General features: G+C 38.6%; 1 protein-coding gene across 1 annotated transcript; it reads right to left on the reverse strand.

Annotated features, from left to right (window-relative positions):
• Positions 1 to 34: 34 nt before the first annotated feature.
• On the reverse strand, positions 35 to 1,570 carry LOC104944330 (DNA damage-inducible transcript 4 protein-like). Its single transcript, XM_010769855.1, has 2 exons — positions 1,349 to 1,570; positions 35 to 902 (listed from the first exon to the last, which is right to left on the reverse strand). Exons 1-2 carry the CDS (start codon positions 1,512 to 1,514, stop codon positions 397 to 399), a joined length of 672 nt encoding a protein of 223 aa, XP_010768157.1. The 5' UTR covers positions 1,515 to 1,570; the 3' UTR covers positions 35 to 396.
• Positions 1,571 to 21,649: the final 20,079 nt, after the last annotated feature.

A 21,649-nucleotide genomic window follows, 5' to 3' on the forward strand; every position in this document is an offset into this window, starting at 1 on the left:
ATGCTTTATGAGGAGTCATCGATTGCTTACCAGATATCATAGAAAATCATTTATTTTGTATGTTCTTAAGTTGTTATAAAAACAAATGCACATTTCAGGTAATATTTGACTATCAAATACATAGGTCATTCCCTCCCGACTGTGACTTTACAATCATAGGAAAGTAGTTGATCCATGTTCGAACATGAGTCTTCACTGTTGAGTCACCTGCAATCAGGTGAGTATAGCTGCCATGAGACATAAGTTGGGTCCTGGGAAAGTTTGATACACACATACAAAGACAGTTTGATGCTAATCGAGTACAGTCCTTGTTAGAGCCATAGGATAATGCCTTTAAGAAAGGCAATGGTTAACCCAATATCCTTTCGCAGTACACATGAATTCAATTCAGCTGAGTCAGCAGCACTCTTCAATCAGCAGCTCCCCTGAACAATACAATTTCCTCTTTATCGCCTTAAAACTCGAACTAAGCCTCAGAGAGCGTTGGTGCCTTCCAGATGTCTGTAGTGACCTGTTTCCCTTGAAGAGCTTCTGAACCTTCGGCCACAATCCACTGGACTCCAGCCTCAGGACAAGGGTCACTTGGAAGGTTGAAACCAGGGTGGCATCCACTGCTATTTGGTCCAAGGTGCATATTGTGCCCGGGTCCCCCCTGTCCACACACAGGTCGATGAGCGCTCCCCTGAGCCCGCAGGGTTCGTTCACAGCCAGGTGCAGCAGCTCTTGGCTGATATTGAGCAGTAGACAGTTTGGAAGGATCAGTTTGGAGTAGCCCAGGATGTGTGAGGCTTTGTTGAGACTTTGTGCTATTGTTGCTACAACCTCAGTAGCCAGTGTCTCCTCCAGGGGGTAACAGAAGAAACTGCTTTCCGATTCTGACAGGGACAAGTCTGCCACAGAACCTGAAATAAAGATAATTAAAGTTAAAATCTTATCTCATAGCTCAAGGTTTCAAGGCTTTTATTGTCATGTGCATAGCTACAGTGTAGTTCGGACAATGAAAATCTTAGGTCACAGGCTCCTTCAACAGTGCAACACAATAAAACAGATCAAATAGTAGGCTACAAGTAAATAAAATATAATAATATAAACAGAAAATAATAGCAACTGTGCAGAATAGTCTATATACAGTCATTGGTATATTGATATATATATATGATAAGAGTTGCAAACAGATGAGCAGGACTAACAAAAAAAATAGGTCATCATGAAAAGCATCCGTTTTCTTTAACCCTTTTGTTCTTTGTCAGTTCAAGCTCTCTCTTTAACAAGTCAACTAACATTTAAATACACCTTGGATACAAAAAAAACAATGGACCCTGCTAAGACAAAAGGCTACAGCACTCACCAGTTACATTCCTGCTGCCATGATCTGCTGGGACCCTGTGACTGATCCCCTTCAGCTCAGTCAGCCTCTGCAGCAGGCTGCCCCAGGACAGCCGCTTTGAACCCCTGTTCTCCGTTGGGGAAGGACGAAAGCTGCCGTCCAGGGAATGATTGCAAGAAAAAGACATCTTTACAAAAAAAAAGTGCAGTGGTATCCTCCTCCGGTGGGACCTGCCTACTGAGAGAATCAGATGGAAAACACACTCGCAACAATGGAACAAAGCTTTAAATACCCAAGCCGGGAGTCTCCGCCCTCTTTATTTCTTAACCAATGAGGTATCAGCTCACGCCTTCAGCTCTCTACCCTGCCTGGTAACATGTTGTTGTCCCTTTGATGAGTCAAGGGCCCACCCTGACCCTGCAGGCGACCGACCCCCAACCAAACTTCATAGCTTTTTGTTTTTATAATATTATTTCATTGTCGAAATATGACATTCAACAATCAATTCGACAGAGCTGTCATCGCATGTTTTCAGAGTGTCATGAAACAATGAGAAGACACGTTTTTGGACAAAAAACAGATATGATGAAAGAGCTGTGAAAAGATCCATTCTTGCCTACGGCTGCTGGGACTGACACGTATCGCACGTATGCCTATAGGAGGCAGGGCCGGCCAATTTGAGGCCCCACGCAAAGTTATGGGGCCCTGCTGTTTCGCGAGCGTCGACGGGGGGTTGGGGGGATCTGCGTGATCGACATGTATGGAGGGACTGCCCTGCTCGGAGGTCTAGGCCTACGTGCGATACGTGTTTCTGGTCGGAAACGTGACAGCTGACATGGATTTTGTGGATTCAAAAAAAGTTTAATTATACCAATGCATAGTTTGTGTTTTCCCAAAGCCCATGTTGATGATCATGACTAAAACTCTAGATGTTAGTTTCATTCACTGTGAATTTAGCAGTGTAGTAAATAATAGCTTCTCTCCCTTAAAAAAAAGGATAAATATATACATTTTCTTGACAAAGATTGTTGAAGTACACTCAATACTTTGTTCAATTGTGCTTCAGTTTCTTTTATAAGCTTATTTCCAAAAGTGTTCTTATAGAAATTGAAAGTAACCAAAGATTAACAATATAATCAATTATTCTCGCTTCTGGTTTCAGACACACACACACACACACACACACACACACACACACACACACACACACACACACACACACACACACACGGAGCCTCCTCCATCCTCCATCCTGACATCCTTGTCAGGATCAAAGTTAACATTATCACCATCAGTTGTCATGTCTTTTAGATTTTTTGATTGTTTTAATCCATTGTGGCCTACAGTCTGTGGACTCCTAAAGCTGTTTGTTGTGTGTGTTTCCAGCTTGATAGACACGCAAAGGCCTACTATTAATGTTGTGCTGTTCACACACATGCAACATAATTTATTCAAATAAGTGAGGCTTTCTACACAGTAAAACTCAGCCAAACTCCCATTTAATATTATTAAGTCACCAAAAACTCTTTGACTGACTATATAATCATTTGGTGAAAAGTGGTGAAACTGATTAGTATACATTAAAGAATAAGACAAGCATTTAGCTTAAAGTTATTTTTAGATTAGTTGTATGTGTAAATCTACATTCGGTAGGAATTCGTGTATGTATCTCCGTGTAATCCGTGACTCATCAAAGGGACAGCAAAATGTTACAAGGCAGGATAGAGAGCTGAAGGCGCGAGCTGATACCTCATTGGTGTATTTTATGAAACGAGTGCTTTTGTTTTGAAATCACTTCCGCGAGTTTCGCCCCGCCCCTCGCTCCAATGACCGTCCATTTGACCATTTAGTAAGCTAAAAAGCAAAAACACCTCTCAGACGCTCTTCTTTACTTTTTTATTAAAGAAAAACTAATGGTCCGTAGATACACGGATTGGTAGCAGATTGGTAGGCCTTTGTTGAAACAGTTTTGGTGAGTCCGCCCTAACTGATGTAATACAATGCAGATGCAGTAGGTGGCGCCACAGCAACGCCTGTACATGACAGACACTGAAGAAGCAGGCTTCAACGTGTGTGTGTGTGTGTGTGTGTGTGTGTGTGTGTGTGTGTGTGTGTGTGTGTGTGTGTGTGTGCGCGCGCGCGTGTGCGTGCGTGTGTGTGTGTCTGATTGCACCTTTTGTTTTGAGCAAATGTGGCCATGAAAACACAACATTTGACATTCATTCTTGGTCGAAACTGCCTTTCTCTGCTTCTCTGAACTGTCCCTATAAGAAGGGAACTGTTGGGGATGACCATTATTTGGGAGGTCAAATGGATAAGAGGAAATGAAGCGTGACTGATGTTGTGTTTTACAGTCCAAACATGCCTGAGAGAGCAGTTAGGCTAGCCAGCCTCAGGCTATGTATTCATGTATAATATATCTACTACCAAATACATTCTCAGGAATGGATTTTCTTTCTAACAATTTGCTTTATCTAAGGTGAATTTCAGTGAATCACAAAGGAACACCATTATATTTTAGTCTTCAAAGAACCATTTGTTTCAGTAATTGTTGTGAAAGAAACTTGAGCATTTATGAGCCATTTAAATGGAGAATGCATAACATTACACCTGATTTAGCTCAGATACAATCTTTGTCTCCAGACTTTTTAGAATATGCTCGTATTGTTAATTAATTCAGGAGGGGGTAAAAGTGATCCTTGATTGTGTTTGCCAGACTGTAGCTATAGCAACTGCATGCTTTTGTAGGCAGGGTATATCTGAAATGTTTTGCTCAAGCCACAGTTCAATAGTTCTGGTTTCCTCATGTTTATTTCTGTCACTTTGTCAACATTATTGTAAGGAAACAAATAAATAAATCTTTCAGTAATAGGTATTACACCATGTAGTCTCTTAATGCAGTGTTTCTGAGCCCAGTGTCATCTGGAAACCCTAAAGCTCAGAGTATACAACTCTGTTCGCGCATTTAAATAAAAATAATGCTTCCAAGTTATGCCGAGATAAGAGAATTGCATCAGAAACTCAGATCAATATTGGGTAGACTTCAGAATAGCCAATACAAAAACTATACAGTGGAATCATGCAACAAAGGCATACACCTTTACACCTTGTCTTATGTGTCATATCAGTCTTTTCATTTCAGATTAACATTCTGTCCTTTTTACAGTATTAAATCAGGCGTTTTGATTGTTGTTGCCAACTGCAGGATACAGGAACTGAATGCAACATCTACCCTAGAAAATGTGTTCCATGCTTCCTTTCACTGACTACTAAGTTCACATAAAACAACAAAAAAGGTCCCTGAGCAGTTTGTAATTTCCCGTTTGTCATGTCTTATGATTGATATTGATTGAATGTCATTAAACAGAAGCTGCATTTCTAAGTGATGGTTGCAGGAGTGAGAAAGACAATGCATACATGATGAACCATATGACATCAGACAAAGAAGATAGGATCCCAATAATTATTTATAAGTGCTCTTACCGTGGCTTGTCCCTGAGTGAAGCTATCTCTCATTTTAGAACCCTATGCATTATTTAGCAGTGCTGCCAATGGTTTGCTTTTTGTGTTTGGTTTTGAATTAAACAAGACTTGTAAGGCTGTTGTCACTGCTTTTTCAATCTCTAAGTATTATGGATAACTTGCATGTATACCATCTAATACAAAACATACTATTATTAAAAACACATTATAACTCTTTAACCAAAGGAAATACCAAGTTATGTGATACAACTGGTATCAAGCTTTAAACTGCAGCTGTTTTGGGAATTTTTGCTTATTCTGATAGTGATAGAGAGAGGGACCCCCCTTATTATGAAGTTAGCGCTAGCAGTCAGTTAGCTTAGCTGCGCCTAAAAGAGTGGAAACCGTGTTTTTAAAAAGCTACCATCGATCTCTCCAACAAAATCTGCCAAAAACGTAACAACTCAATATAACAAATATAATAATAATGTAGGATGACCTTCCCGGATATTCCGGAATAAGACCCGAATATGTATGTGTATATATCTTTTTATTTTTTATTATTATTTGATATGTATATATGTATGGATATGTATATATATATACGTATATGTATATGTGAAGCATTTTAAATGTATTTGTACTATTACCATCATTAAGAGAATGAGGTTATGTGTTTGTTTGTGTTTTGTTGTGTGACCAAGCCGATTGTTTTTTTTCTTTGTTTGTTTTTTTGTCTGTCTTGTTGTAATGTTGTTGATCTGCACAACTGTAATGTGACACTGTCAATCACAATCGCTCTGTCATCTCTGTTTAAAAAATCCATAAACAAAGTTTATAAAAAAATATATATATAATAATGCCAAACTGTTGCTCCAATGCTTTTCATTCTGACTCAAATGATTGGCTACTCTCTATTAAATTAATTAAACTCTTCACTATCCACTTTGGCACATTTGCTGAGCATCCTACATTTAGATTGTTAGTACTACACATTGGGCTACAGCTGAGGCTGATGGGAATTTTATTAGGCATGCAGGGAGTTTTGATCATAAATCAAAGTATTGGAAAAAAAAACTTTTGACCTGATGATAGAAGTAATTGGAAGGTCACTGGATCAATAAAATAGTTATAATTCATCCTGACATTGGCAACCCAAGATGTAAGCTGCTGTTGCAAGAACACACAGAAAATAAATGCTTACTTTCAAATTGAAACAAAAAGCTTAACGAACATACCTGCAAAATAGAAAATATTTCCGAAGGTAGCAAATCTAAGTCTAAGGGTCTACATTGAATTGGCATGCAGACCTTGTTCAACATTGTGCAATGTCTTTTTCCCAATATGGGATGCTTTAAGAAAAACACGAAGCATAATTTACCACTTTTTAATTGTCTTTGTAGTCTAATGTTGACATAGACTTCATTAGTGGACCATGAATACCAAGCGTTATCCTCTGCATGTGAGGATCCTGATCGTAATGAGTCTTTTGTCATTGAGTATGACCTGATCTTACAATTTCCTGCCATCAGTTACATTCTCTCCCTTTGCTCCATAAAGCATTAGACCTTAGGGAACTATTCTCACATGACTGACAGGGAGATATTTTCCCTGGCTTTTATATAGGGATTACCTGAAACCCCCTATGGCTCTGTGACTCTAGGATTACTCAGCCATCTTTTCTTTAACTTGCTCCAATAAATGAGATGCACATTGTTAGCTTGCAATGTTCTGCCCTTCTCTCTCTGAATCTCTGCACTGTGACTGTCACATCACATCTGTCACTGGGTTCATGACCGTGCCTATGCCTGATTCCCAATGCAGCAGTGTGGGCTTTCACCTATTTGCCTTAAAGGATGCATAACGTTAATCACAATGCCATTTTGCTTAATTTGACCCAATGCTCTTAGTTGGATTAATGTCCCTGAGAATGAAGCGGGCTGATTGCAGCTGCTGCAGAGCACTACTTTAAAATGCATCTGTATGAATACACATATTATGGTTTATAGCTGAGAGCACACTGTGAGCACAGCCCAGTTCAAACCAACTGCATTATGCAGATTTGTTGTTTGCGCACATAAATAATTTTTTCCAATCTAAGTGTTAAGCCATGTTTGAAAAAAGTAGCATCACACTTGCAGTATGCTTCAAATATACTTGAGTTAAGACATGCTTTGTTGCTCTAGGACACTGATTTGAACACATCCAAATGTCTGCACTGTGTTTCTTTTAAACAACTTCCTCTTTCTTTATCTTTGCTTGTAAATTTGATTACGCTGATGCCCTGTCTCGTGCATGTCTTTTTATCAGGGCAAAAATAAAGATGGCATCAGTTAGCTTTTCAATTACAAGCTGTGATCCAGGTCATCTCTCTTGGGGCCGACAGGGCAGATACAGTCAGATACTGTAGCTTGGCATAATGCAAATGCTCTGCTTTCCGGTAATTTATCAGCACACATTATCTGTGGGCCGTATCTGAACACAGCAGAACAGAGATCCAGAGCAAAGAAATCCACTAACCTTCTCTTCTCTTCATCAATCCAGGTAACCATTCTGAGGCATGACTTTTTAAGCTTTAAGAGCTTATTGTCCTATTTTAGCCAGGTTTGTTTCACTGTTATAGTGTTATAGTGGCAGTTAAGTAGCCATACTGTAGTCTAATGTGATTCACAATCAATTTAGTTTATTCCAAACCAGGTTCACAGTCAGAAACAAAAGCCCTGATAATGAATATGTGAGCCATTCAATGTTCGAATTCAGATGTGTCAAAGACATGTTAGTTCAGCTCATTGATGATAATGCAGGCCTTTTTCATAGCATGTGATGGCAGGAATAGCTCACGTGTAACCTCATTAACAACATTAATTATGGCTGCGTTGCATTTAGGTGTTCCAGTTCCAGCGCTCTGTTAGCATGTACACCGCCTCACTGCCACGGCTTTCTGGGACCATCAAATGGAACAGCGCCAGCGTTATGTTACTAGTTGCACCTTTTCTGCCATCACAAATCTAAAATGGTTGATTGGAACTAAGGCGTATTTCAGAGGCCATTCATAAAACAAGGATTTTCAACTGTTCTGATAAATATTACACATTAAACACAAAGCTTTTATTATTATATTACAATCTATGGGGGGGAAAAAGTCATAGACAGAAAGAAAACATTTGTTTTGTCTTTGCTCATGCTAGATTGGGCACTTTTCATTCATGCTGTAAGCATTATAATGTTTATGTTTAGATTTATAAAATAACTGAAATGAAATCAGATTTGCAGCTCTGATAGATGTCAGCAATGTCACTGATTGACTTTTATGTTTGATATTTGCAAACTTTACTATCAAACTTAAAAGCAATTTTTCCTAATTGATTCAGCATATTTTGATTAACACTCAATCATTCAATTGCTAAAGATGAATCCAAGCAACCTTGGCAATATATCTGTCTCCATGACAACTGAGCTCCATCTACAACTTGAGAAACTGTGATGAATTTCGGAATTTCTTACTACTTCCTGACATGTTATTGACCAATTGATTGATCAAATAATGGAGAAAACGGAAATAGCACTTAATTGCAGCCCTTTATTTAGACTGCCCTATAACGGTGCACCATGCGTGAGGCTGCAGAGCATCATTTGGAAGTGCAGCATGTAAACACAGTAAACACCACCTTCAGTGCAAACATGTAAACATACCCAAAGCGTCACACAGTACCAGGATTTACCCTGCATACTATTATCAAATCTCTCTCTCCCCTCTCTCCCTCCCTCAGCAGAAGGAGCATCCTATAGGCTAATCAGCTGGTAGTTTCAATCCAGCCTCAGCATCCTCCCCCTCCCAGAAGAGGAAAGCCGACAGCCGGTGTGTGCGAGGTGTTTTTGTCCGCTACCATGGTGGAAATTACGGATATGGTGTGCCTCCTCGTCCCGCTGGTGATGTTCGCTGGGTCTACCTTGCAGACCGAGGTGAAGAGCGGCAAAGAGGCGGAAAAAACAGGGAATTTCATGGAAGACGAGCAGTGGCTGTCCACCATTTCACAGTACAGCCGCAAGATCAAGCACTGGAATCGCTTCAGAGACGTAAGTCCTCCGTGTTGATTGAGAGATGCGCGGTAATGCGGTATAAGATGCGCTGATGGGCAAACATGCACGGTCATTTGGAAACAGTAATAATAGTTAGGGCACACTTTCTCGCCCGGGTGATACACACAAACTTGGGGCTGTTTTTAGGATATGGCAACATTGTGGAAACACACACTTTAGAAAAAATGTTTAAATATTGGAAACAATTCAAAAATAATCACTGTTATATCTAAGATACACATTTATGGAATATAGTAGTGGACTATGAATGTGAAACTGCACATTGTATTTTGTTTACAGTGTTATTTAAATAATTATTTGAAAAATGTCCTTTTCAATTTCCTTCTATTTTGTGCTTGTTTTTTTAACAAATAGCTCAAAAATACATTGTATATTTTATGTGAATTTAATATCTTTGCTCATAACGCCAAACACAGATTTGATCATTCACTTTTCTGATCCCATTCAGGATGTCTCAACTGATATTTTTGTCAAGAGCTTCCACGACAGCTTTACCTGGAAACATCTAAATCCAAAGGGCAAACACAAACTAGACTCTATATAGGCTATACTCTCCTACATAGTAGGCCTACAGCAGATGGTTTCTTTTATTAACCAGGCAATTGGTGTGTTGGTCCCACTTGCACAGCAGGAACATTAAAGACCTATTCCATCATACTGCCCTTAATACTGCCCTTACCTCAGATGTGTTTCCAGACGTGTCCCGGGAGATTTGACAAACAAGAGAATTAAGCAATTAAAGCAGAGGGGCGGGGATTGATTGATGTGCACATTCACCTACCGAACAGACTGAACTGGGTTGCAGGGATTGATTAAAGCCTGCAGGCTATACACAGTGATCTATTGCTGTGTCTGTGAATGTATGGACTTAATTTTGTCTCCCGGCTCTGTGAAATGATTAATAATGATCCCAGCAGGATTTGGACAATAGTGCAGTTGGATAATGTTCCATATAACTTCTGTTAATTGGGTTTTAATTGATCCAGGGTGGTTACTAGCACGGGATAAGTATCATTATTGGATTTGAAATGTGAGCGGTTGGCTTGAGCACGAACATAGACGGGAGAACAATGCCCATCTTTACAGGAGGAAAAGCCTTTATAAGTAGTAACCATAGCAGAGAAGCTGCGCTGTCATTTTTTATCCACATTCATACGCCTCCTCATGGACGTCCCTGAAGAAAAGGTGAAATTGGCAACCGCCCCTCCTGGATATCAGATGACTTTGGCTGTGATTACTTAAGGAGAATGTCCTCGGGAACTGTACTTAGGGAAGTAATGAAATTGTGTGCATGGAAAGATTAAGTCAGAATTATTGTGGGATTATAACTCGCTGGATGCTGCTCTATATTTGTACAGCTTACATCCAAAACTGTTAGTAAGAGCAGCAACTTCACTCTGAATTTGGCACATCATGATTGGCTGTGAAGAACAAAACACACAACCAGAATGTGTGGAGCATCCCAAGATATAAAGGCTTCTTCTTGACATTGCTCTAGGCGTTACCATCGAGTATAAAGATGTCACATACTCTGCTTTCCCTTGTTCCCCCTCAATTGAACATCAAAGCTGCTGTGAAACACCAACAGATCCAGTTCCACAGTGTCTCTATCATGACTATTATTCCCAGAGGTGACTGTCTTAATGTGTGCATGTGCATTTGCAAGCCTCCAGTGCATAAGTGTGTGTTGGCTTCCACACTCCCGCAAGTGCACAGGCGTGATTCTTTTCAAGGCTGTTGCATCTGCGCGTACTTTTGCTAGCGTGCTAAAGGGCAGCAGTGCTGGTGTCTCTGGTGATGATGATGATGATGATGACAGGAGAAACATCAGAGAAGCGAAACCACCGAAAGTCCCCGGGGAATCGCCAATGGAAACCACTTTGATTCCAGCTTGCTGCCGTAGCAACAGCAGTCTCTGCGTTGTTGAAAGGGAGCATGTATCACTGAAGGTTTGATGACTCTGTCCCCCCTCACCAGTCCTGCTTCGGGAGCGAGAAATAAGTGGAAACATCCGTATTAGGATCTTTTCGTATCGTTGAAATTTCTTCAAGCTAAACACCATTACTTCAACCACCTATTTCCTTGATGATTCTTAATGAGAGCTGCTGAATATTGAATATAATGAACATTTAAATGGTGTTGCTTCATGTTGGTCTTTGAGCAACAAAGAAAATCAGAACTAGAAAATGAGCAGTTCAGTCTCTGGGAAATGTATAGTTGATGTATAAAGGACTGCCAATTACACAGTTATAGGTATTCAGATTACATAAATTGATGTTGACTTGCACAGTCCTCTGAGACCAGAATGTTGAATATTAATCCGACACTGGAAAGCAATAATCAAAGCTGTGAAAAACATGAAAGACTTAACTCTTTCATTCTCCCATTTGCATGTGCGCAAACACAAACAGATGCACACAAACCCTCACACACGCATAAACACACACAATACATAGGCTGCAGAACGCTCTCTGTAAATATTTCATATTCATACTCTTATGAAATGTAAAAGCCAAATCTGGATAAGAGGGTCTTTCACTTTCAATAAAAATAGCTCCCACACTTCAATTCAATCTATTTCTCAGGATGACAAGGCGATTAGATTAAACAGTTACAGTCAACAAATAATAGAATGGGATACCTTCAATCCTTTAATCTGACAGGTGCACTCAACATTTCATTTCACTAATGCACCAAATCCAGGAAAAGAGAGAATACAGGGGAACGGGTAAAGGCAGTCAATGCAGAATTGTTATTTAAACCCAAAGACCTGGTGTTCTTTGCTCCATTCTTTTAAGTCATTCGGCAGCCTAAGTTGCAATTATAATGTGTGCAATGTAGATTTTTTAATTCATTTATTATCTTTGTTTTATACAACCCGAAATATATAACTAATAATAACCTTTGTTATAATGAGAAAGTCATATAAGGGATGATTAAAAGCTGGAATCATACAGTAGAAAGAAATTGCAGATCTCATAAAGAACATCCATCATGTTCTGACTTTTATTTTAAGATGCTGAATAAAATGTGTTCCTTGCACAGAAACTCAAACTGAGACTCAATTATAGGGACAATTACATCTACTGGGTTCATCTCACCAGTCAAAGCAATGTCTATTTTCATTTCAGTGTGAAATGAAATGGTTGGAGACTACTGCATTGTATTCATAGCGGATCTAATTTGTAATGTTTACCAAAGGCAAATCAACAACAGATTCTATTCTATTTTTGTAAAAATGATGCTGTCCATGAAATTGCCAAGCCATGAAATTGGTCTGGTATATTTTATTTCTGTTGATTTAGGATAAACTCAGATATGTGCCTGAAAATGGATAATGATTACGACTTAGCTCACCCAGCATGAGGCAGTTTATTGTTGGCATCCATTACGCATGCCTGTATGAACATGGCAGAAAGGGATGAGACTTGTGATGTGATTTTTTGGATAATGTTTTCTCTGCTTTCCATCCAGTGTTTTCTGTGCCTGGTAAATCCTTATCTTAAAAACACATGCCTCTCCACTCAGGCAGCATTGAACCACCCAGTACCAATCCTGCCAGTACCTGTTATCATTCATTTCATTTTTAAGAAACAGCACCTGCAACAAAAACATCAGATTCCTTCATGATGCCACTTGATAAATATGCAAAACAGGGGGAGCAGTCAATCTCGCAATCTGGCAAGAACATTTGAAAATAGATTGACCTTAACAATCTCTACTTACCTGCCTGAATTTTGACCAGCACAATTTTAACACTTTGATTAATGCTCATTTTTATCATTTCACTATATACAAAACATAATTGTGGGTAATGACATCTGTAACACCGGAGCCAAATACTCCATTAAACACTATCCAGATGAACAGTAGTTTCATCACAAACCCTGCGCTTAGTCCTGCTTTTCTATCACGGAGCAGCTCAACTCCATACTCCCCAATATTAGAATAGACTGCCACTGATGCATTAAAGCTATGCATAATGATAACAGCTTGTCAAAAATCCATTAGTCATACTTTGTTCTGTCACGAGTTGTTCCTTATCATACTCCAGATTCTTTATGAGGCTGCAAACGTCCAGAGCTGTGTTGGTGATGCAGATGGATCTCGATCTCTTCCAACAGTTTTTGGATGGCGCGTTTGTTCAGGGTTTGGACTGGCGACTGGTGCGCTTTGGGGTGCCTTGGCCGGCTACAAGAGGCCTAGGTGGGCTATAATTGAGTAGAAGAAGAAACAAGAAACAGCCTTTCATCGTGCCCTGCTTGCAAAGCCACAGCTGCTCTCCATTGCAGTACAATAGCCACAGCTGAAGGGCACAGGTGCCGCAGAGAGACAGGGAGAGGGTTTCCTAAGTATTGAAGAAAGGATATGATTATTACCTTTTTTTGTACATTCATTTGTAAACACAATTTAATAAATGTAACATCATCCAAAACTCTCCAAACTGCAGAAAACAGACACACGTTTTGTTAAGCATTCTTTTGTTCAACATGTTTCCTTGCAGATGCTAAAAATCTCTGCACTCTCGGAGTGACCTGCATCTGTGTTGGCTAAACCTGGGACTCGGTATGCCAAATAGGTTGTTTGTTGCAGAGAAAAGCCAACATCCAGAAATCTGCCTGAAATAAGCTCTTTGTGGGATATTTCCAAGTCCTCCTGAAGTTAAAAACCTGTATGTACAGTAATTAGCCCGGCAGTACAAGTCCCAAAATAGTGTAAATGATGTGACAGCGAGGTGTTTGTATTCAGATAGGCCTACAAAAAGGACATTTAGAATCTCAATAGTTTATGTCTCATGATTAACTTTCATTTGAAAATGCACTGCGCCTCTTAAATTATCACGAGACAGAGTGGCTTTGCGATTCCAGAAGGCAGGTTCAATAAATCAAATGTTTTCTTTTAAAATGAACAATAACTCTAAGTGGCAGTGGCTGTCCCTAGTAAATGCCACCCAAGTGTTATTACCTTTGGGCTCGAGCCAGACTGAGTCACAGCCCGTGTTATATCAGCTTTCGTAGACAAAGTAGCTGATACAAGAGAATTTGATTAGAAAAAGTTATAAAGGGTTGAAAATAGCAGTGCAAATTCAGATGTTATAGCACCTGAGAGTACCTGAGCAACCCAGTCTCACGTCACGGCATTTCGTGTTATAGTCACGAAATCTATTGATTCGTGTTCACCAACACGATTTTTCCCTTTTTTTCGTGTCACACAGAACGATTTTAAAAGCAATGTATTTTAGTATGTTTCGTGCCTGCACCACGTCTTTTTGTCCAGTAGGGTCTTGGAAGACCAGAAGCTGTGTGGTTCATAAAAACATTTTCTTACTCAATATCAAGCCACAATTACAGGCACGAAACATACTACCAATAGAAATACATTGCTTCTAAAATTGTTCTGTGTCAGAATATTGAAATCAGTATTTTTTTAAATCTTTTTTTCCTTCTAATTTGTTATTATTTATGTTGCTTTTAAAATCGTTCTGTGTGACACGAAAAAAATGTGGAAATATTTTTCATAGACATACTATAGACAGCAAATGTCATACACATGTAGAGAGGAAGAAGCTATCGAGGGGACATTTAGGATCATCTCCTGACAAAAAGTATAAAACCATTCTGATGCTGTTGGCACGAGTGGAAGCAGGTTCTCATGGATCAATAGTTTGAGTGGGTTTCAAAAGCGACTTCTGATATCTGAAGGTGCAGACTTTAGTCAAAGAATCAGAGGAGAGTTTTTATACATATCATTATAATTTCCAACTACTGTGTAGTTACTGTTTATTAACAAATTATGATGTTAGCTTAGCTGTTAGCTTGAAGCATACGCATGACAATTTCTTTCGTCTTTCTACTTTTATTGAGTAAGAAATATCAGCCCATTAGAGCATGCACTATTGAGTTACCAACATTATTGCATTCAGATTCATGTCTATTTTTCTATTAAACCTTTCAGAATGAAGTATTTATTTACTCTGTCAGTCCCTAAAGTCATGTTCTGGCATTGTGCACCTGGTAAGCAGAGACAGAGAGAGTAGCTGCTTGCGTAGAATTTGTCTTGACATTGCTCAGAATACCAAAATCCATGTGTTGTCCGATACATGTCAGAATGGCTCAAATCTAAATGAAGGGACAGCGAAGAGTGTGATGTTGTTGCTGCAGCTGAATGCATTTCCAAATGTCAAACAGACTTTATGTGTAGCTGTATATTGATGTTTGGAGAAAAAAAAAAGAAAAAGAAAAACCCCAATAAAATATTTTTTCTGTCCTCTCGTCTGAATTTGTCTATCAGTGTGTAAATACAGATCGAAAATATTGAAGATCGATAATTTCCTTTCATCAAGGGTTGCCCTTGATGCTGAGAATGTGAAAACAGTGGAAATGTGATTTAGCTCAGCAATAACTACTGTTTATAGTGGCTCAATAATAACTGTGATTTTGTAATGTCACAGCAGCAATTGAGAGGGGCTCATCTGCAAGAATGTCTCAGTGTGTTTCTCACACAACACTGTTATCACATTGCAGGTATGCAAATGGATGTACTATTTTTGAAAAGGGGTGCAAAAGAGAAAAAAATAAAATACCATCCTCTTACATAAAAAGTATCAAGTCTGGACAATTTCTTATTTTCAGAGCATTTGGAAAATCTGAAATCTGTAAAAATGAAATAAATTGACCTGCAATCCTGTTCCTAAACAAATATATTTATCTTTGCTGACTGCCACATTTTGTATTGTCAAGTATTTTTCATTCAAATTGCAGAAAATACAGAAAATTGCCTTTAAATAACATTTTTTTTACATCATGAAGAGAATCTATAAGGCAGTCTCATGTGATGATGTGTGAATGATTAAGGCAAAAATGTGATGTCAAACAATCACAAGATGAATCTTAACCTCATCCTCAGGGTATGCAATGGCAAGAAAGAAAGCACAGTCACGGGACACACCACAGAACAATGAGCATATTTATGGAAATATTTGAGATTCCAAACAGGAATTTGATACATCAGAGGGAATGCAGGAACATCTCGCACATCTCGCAGTGTGAGTGCACCACTGAAAAGAGGCCTGAGAGGGTGGTGGTCGTGATGAGGATTCTCCTGCAACCATTTACCTCCTTTTGGTTGCCATAGCTACACAGCCGGAGGACACCGAGGCGGGAAGCAGGAGAGGGAGGGATGCTGGGAAGCATGGCCCTCTGTGTGGCTCCGCGCCTCTCTGCATGCATCAGCTAACTGAACCTGGCATTTCAAAAAATAAACAGTGTCCGCAGCACCGTGGCCCTGTGAACCAATCTGGGATTTCCACATCCATCCCACCAAGTTGATATCTCTGTGAAAAGCATTGTGGGCAGATAAGCATTGTGGGCAGATAAGGATAATCCTAGCAGCCACATCGCTGTTGGTGTAAAATGTATGTAATTTCTGTAATGCCATTTAACACGAGAGGAACATCAGCTGCTGTTGCGCTTCTGTGACTCAGTAGTGTGAATATTTTGTGACACGTACAATTTAATGCAGCTGCCTCTAGCTGTGGTAAACACATTGTACTCAAAATAACACTGTTTGACAAACTATAGCACACTCAACAATCATTTAGCAATAAGTTCAAATAAATGTTCATGTTCATACAAATTGCCTCAAAGAAAGAGATGAAAGGGGCCCTGTTATGCTATTTGGTAGTGTGTACATCACTACATATCACTCCCGCTTCTATTGGCTAGCTCCAACACATGTATGTGATAAATTAAAGGGCCGGACATCTCTAAGCGGTTGACCAATCACAACAGACCCGGCCAGATAACCAATCAGAGCAGACTGGGCTCTGGTTTCAGACAGAGGGTGAAAAGAGGTGCTACAGCACAGGCAGTATGAGAAAAATAAAGAGCTTTTTGAACATGAAAGCACTGAATCATCTCACAATAGAATCACAACAAATAAATATGAAACCTGAAAATGGGCATAATAGGACCCATTTAAATACGACAGCTTTTAAATATTTGTTTCATAGGACACTGCCGGAAAGTGATCATCAGGCAACAACTAACTTGATGAATAAAACAGGTGAATTTCCCTTGGAAAAGAAGCTTTAACTTATTTATTAAGTCACCAACAGCCTGTCCGTTCCTGACCTACAAAGACAGGAAGCGAGCAGGACTGAGAGGAAAGTAAGCCAACCCTCAGAGAGGAAGCTTTGAATGAATAATGGCCTGGTGGCTTACAGTGGGATAAGGGTTTTGGGACAATCACGCAGCAGCAGAGGGATAGAGTTGCAGAGTTCAAAAGGAGCCACACCTGATGCGTCGCTCTTGTCCAGTAACTGACAAGCAGAATGGCCATTGAGTTCAGAGAAGAGGGGATTTGGTTCATGTTGTCTTGACAGGGACAAATGGAGATGGTCTGGGCTATAGACCGGGCTGTCTGCACTCAGCACTTTTTCCCCCTTCTCATATTTCTTCCTAGCTTTTTGACACCTATTATGCAACATGTGTTATAGTTTTTCTTCTTTCTTGAATGTTTTTTTTTTGTTCTTCTATATTAACTCTTATTAATTATTAATATGTAATTACCTATTAAGTATGTGTTGTAAAAACTGGGGTAATTAGAATAGCCAAGAAAAAAAGGATGGTCAAAAACGAAGCAGAGATGTTCTGACTTTAATCCCTGATGACATCATTAGAGGATTAACCTTAAATTAGAAATGATCCTGCTGCAGCTCAACATTAGACGGTACTGCCTTTCATGATAGCATTTTTAATATCGTGCTCTAAAAAATACAAGTGTGTACAGAGGTAGATTTAAAAAGGTAAATTATTGTTGCCAAAAGCAACAATACAATTTAGCCTTTTGTGATTTTTCGTCTGAATATATCCAAATTTGTTGGATTGGCTTGTCTATGTCTTTGCTCACAATACACTAATTTCTTTAAATGCAGTTTAAGTAAAAAAAGACAAAGAAACATGCTATATCATACCGCTTGAATTCGAAAGCATTCTCTTTAAATACAACAAAACCAAACCATAACAAAAAATCATGAAAATGTAATAATTATAAAAGAAAATATTAATAATGGAAAAATAAATAAATAAAATAGATAGATAGATAGATAGATAGATAGACACTATGACAAAGCAACAATAAATCGATAAATCACAAAGAAAATAACACAAAACAAAAAATAGCCCCTACATAAATAGAGATTAGTATTAATTAAATATTGAGACATTTCAACTTAATCCTTCTCAGTTTTCCTGAAACAATGCCAGCTAACCCCACAGAGGTGTGAAGCATTAGTCACCGCCTGGTCACATTTTTTGGCACCAGATTTGAAATATCATTCAAGGTAGAGAGGGTGAGAGGTGGATCGGGGACGCAGCAGCTGTGGTCATCAATGCATGCTACTGGCAAACTGCTCATCCACTGCATCAAAACACAGGCTGGCAGAGTGTCGGACTGTGTTACCCTCAAAGTGTATTTCTTATATGGAAACAAAAGCATTGTGGAATAAGTGCTTTAAAGAAAAAAACTCCTTATCCATCAACAACACGGTTCTTGGTGCACTTTTGTTCAGTTCACACTTGAGTTAATGTATGTAAAGAGCCACAGGACCTTTATCCTGAAATGATTTGTTATGTATACTGATTTAAGTTGGATTGCTCTGGGAATCAAAAATAAATGGCAAGATCAATAAAGATGTCAACCAAGCATTGTAAAATACAATCAGATGCCACTGTTTATACTTCAGCCAATACATTGCATATGCATCACATTTAATCGACTTTTTCATTGCTTATGTTATTTTATATACCCTTGTGCTACCAGGATTGGTGCTTATATTAGAGCTTATATTATTTAAAAAATATTCAGTGTGATAGTCAGCAAGAGGAGATAGTCTAATAAAATTTTACAATAGCTCTGTACATAAATGCTTAAACAAATAAAAAATAACTGTTCTCACCCAGTTGGGAGTCATATCACTGAGGGATTGTGATTGAAGTGTGTTGAACTGGAGAAATTAATCCAGCACAGTAAACACATTAAAGATGAATGAGGGAGAGCAAGCTGGTAGCACGGAGTAACAGATCCATGCAGACTGACTCACTCCAGGCTTTTTGAGGTCAATATATATCCCACATTCATTCAATTCTGAGAAAATACTATGTGTTTATGAAGCTGCTAAGACAGGCATGACAGATACAGTTATGACCTGCAGTTCAATTGTGGCGTCAGAATAGTGAAACTAAATATTTTCTCATGTTTTTATTACAATGATCATACTGTATGGAAAACCACTAAGGTTATTGGTATAAGATTTGTTTTACAGTACTTTTATTAAGACTAGGTTAGTGTATGTTATATTTTACAACACATATTATCAACATAAAACATGAAATCATACTGCAGCAGAGGATGTATCCTCTTTGCTTTTATGTGTCATCTTACAAAAGAGTACTGAACTCTTATAGTTCTAAACACAAAACAAAAATAATATAACATTGTCTCTCTGTCACTTTTGAGATGCAACCTGGATGATTCTTGAAACTCTAACAATTCCACCAACCTTAAAGGGCCTATATGCTCACGTTCAGCTTTCATAATTGCAAGTTTTGCCCCCACTGTGATAGTATCACAAAGTGGTTTATTTTTCTCATCTTTTCACCGTCTGTCTGAAACCAGAGTCCACTCTGTTCTGATTGGTTAGCTGGCCAGCTCTATTATGATTGGACAGCCGCTAAGAGATGTCCCGCCCCTTAGCCCCCATCACGTGCAATGTGTTGGAGCGCTAGCCAATTGAAGTGCAAGTGTTACATAGTGATGTCACTATGTCATGGAAGCCACACACTTTTATAGAAATGTAAATTACAAAGTTTTCTTCTGCTGTTTCAATGTATGTGTCAACAATACATGAAACATGCATTGATCATCAAAGTGTGTTTACCAAGGACAGCTCGAAATAATTCAGAAAGGTTAGTAGGAAACTATAAATAAATCAAAGAGAGAACAATTTATTTTAGGGATTTTCTATATATAAATATAGGCTTCCATTGGCCTACTTAAAGTGTGAAGATGGATTGGGTTTAGTCAGCAGCAAAGTGCTGGAAAGTAAATGGAACAAAAGAAGCTTGGAGACAGGTCACATTTGTTCTACTCTGCGCTTCACTCAGTGGAGCGTCCTCACTGTTTACACTTCCCTTTCACAACAACATAAATGTCAAGGCAGAGCTTGAACAGTAACAGTGCAAACATAGAGACTATAGCACTTTCCATACTGCGACCAAAGGGCTGTTCACCATTTTAAATCATTGTGATGAATTGTTGCTGATGGATAATAACATAAAGCCACCCTTATCCTTCAAAGTTTCCCACAGGACTTGGAGCTCATGCAGCTGAAGGGTGGAGAAAAAACATTTAGATGCGGTCACCTTGAAAAGGTCAACCTTGTTTGTTCTCCTTCACTACGTCCACATGTCGGGAACAATTAATACCGGCACAGGGAGGCGATAAACTCAAGGACTGCCATTAGGATGTCCAAATTTTTCTCTACTGTGTGTCTAAGCCATGGTGATAAAGTGGAGGTGATGATGCAGATTAATGGCTTCATCAATAACTGGCTGAACAGCATCTGACGGTAAATTCTCAACAGCCTGGAAACACTCTACAATCAACTGGCAGTTTATACATCAAACAAATAAATCAAGTGTAACAATCAATGTCCCAGCTGCCCGTGTGGAGCAGTAAATAAAGGTACCATCTTTGATAGGTGGAAAATGCTCAAGAGGGTCCCGACCATGCAATTTCTTTACAAACATTAAAAAAAGAATTTGGAACTAATTTTTGTTGAATATCCTAACCTTCCTGTTGTCCTCGGGTCAAATGTTTAATGCAAGGGCTTATTCTATCAAATTACCAGAAAAAAAAATATGGATGTTTTCAGAACACGCTCTTCGCTAGAAAAATTACAACTACTTTCATTTACTCCTGTGTTATTTATTTATGGCATCTGGTAAAGTGCTGCCATTAGAAAAATAGAATCCTACGGAAGACAGTTAGGGCCACATTATTTTTCACATGTCGCCCTAATCCTCTTCCATATAATTCGGATACAAATTTGACATAGACCAGTCTGTGAGAATTCCTCAAGATTTTCTCCTTTGATTTCACCTAAAGTCAAAATAATTTAAAATGTTTAAGTTTTTTGCCTCAACAATAAGGTTTAATTTTGTGTAAATCAGGCCTATTGACCATCATTTCCAAAGGGATAGGTTAAACGTGGTAATGAGTTGGACTGAGTCGGATTAAAACTTGTAACCCAGATTTGGTTGATGATATGCTTTAGTCAAAATGTCCACTTTTCACGCGTAGACAAAGTTTAAGTGTCTCTTCTCATTAACCAGAATCAGAAGTTTACTTTGAGTTAAAGCTATTTTATAAATGACTGTTCCAAGGTGATGAAAAAAAAGTATTTTTTTTTTGTTCTGAGGAAAAAGTCAGAATTTTGAGATTAAAGTCTGAATTCTGAGAAAAAAGTCAGAATTCTGACTTTTTTCTAAGAACAAAAAAAAAACATTTTTTTTTCAAATCCTGCCAAAAAAAATGTATGTGGCCCTAATCCTCTTCCGTACAAATAAAACTAAACACTCAAACAACATTTTTATTTTTTTACGTCTAAACATAAATACACATTCCATTCATCTTTACTGTTATATAAATATATATATGTATTACATATGTATTTGTATAGTGTGTGTGTGTGTGTGT

This window comes from Notothenia coriiceps, unplaced genomic scaffold (assembly GCF_000735185.1).
Source record: "Notothenia coriiceps isolate Sejong01 unplaced genomic scaffold, NC01 NC01_scaffold00007897, whole genome shotgun sequence".
In the NCBI taxonomy this organism is placed as follows: Eukaryota; Metazoa; Chordata; class Actinopteri; order Perciformes; family Nototheniidae; genus Notothenia; species Notothenia coriiceps.

Bases quoted from the DNA above. Each gene is read 5' to 3' on its own strand.
- LOC104944330 (XM_010769855.1), bottom strand. From the start codon at position 1,514: ATGTCTTTTTCTTGCAATCATTCCCTGGACGGCAGCTTTCGTCCTTCC. The intron at 903-1,348 runs GTGAGTGCTGTA...TCTTTATTTCAG, and splicing joins TGGCAGCAGGAATGTAACTG to GTTCTGTGGCAGACTTGTCC.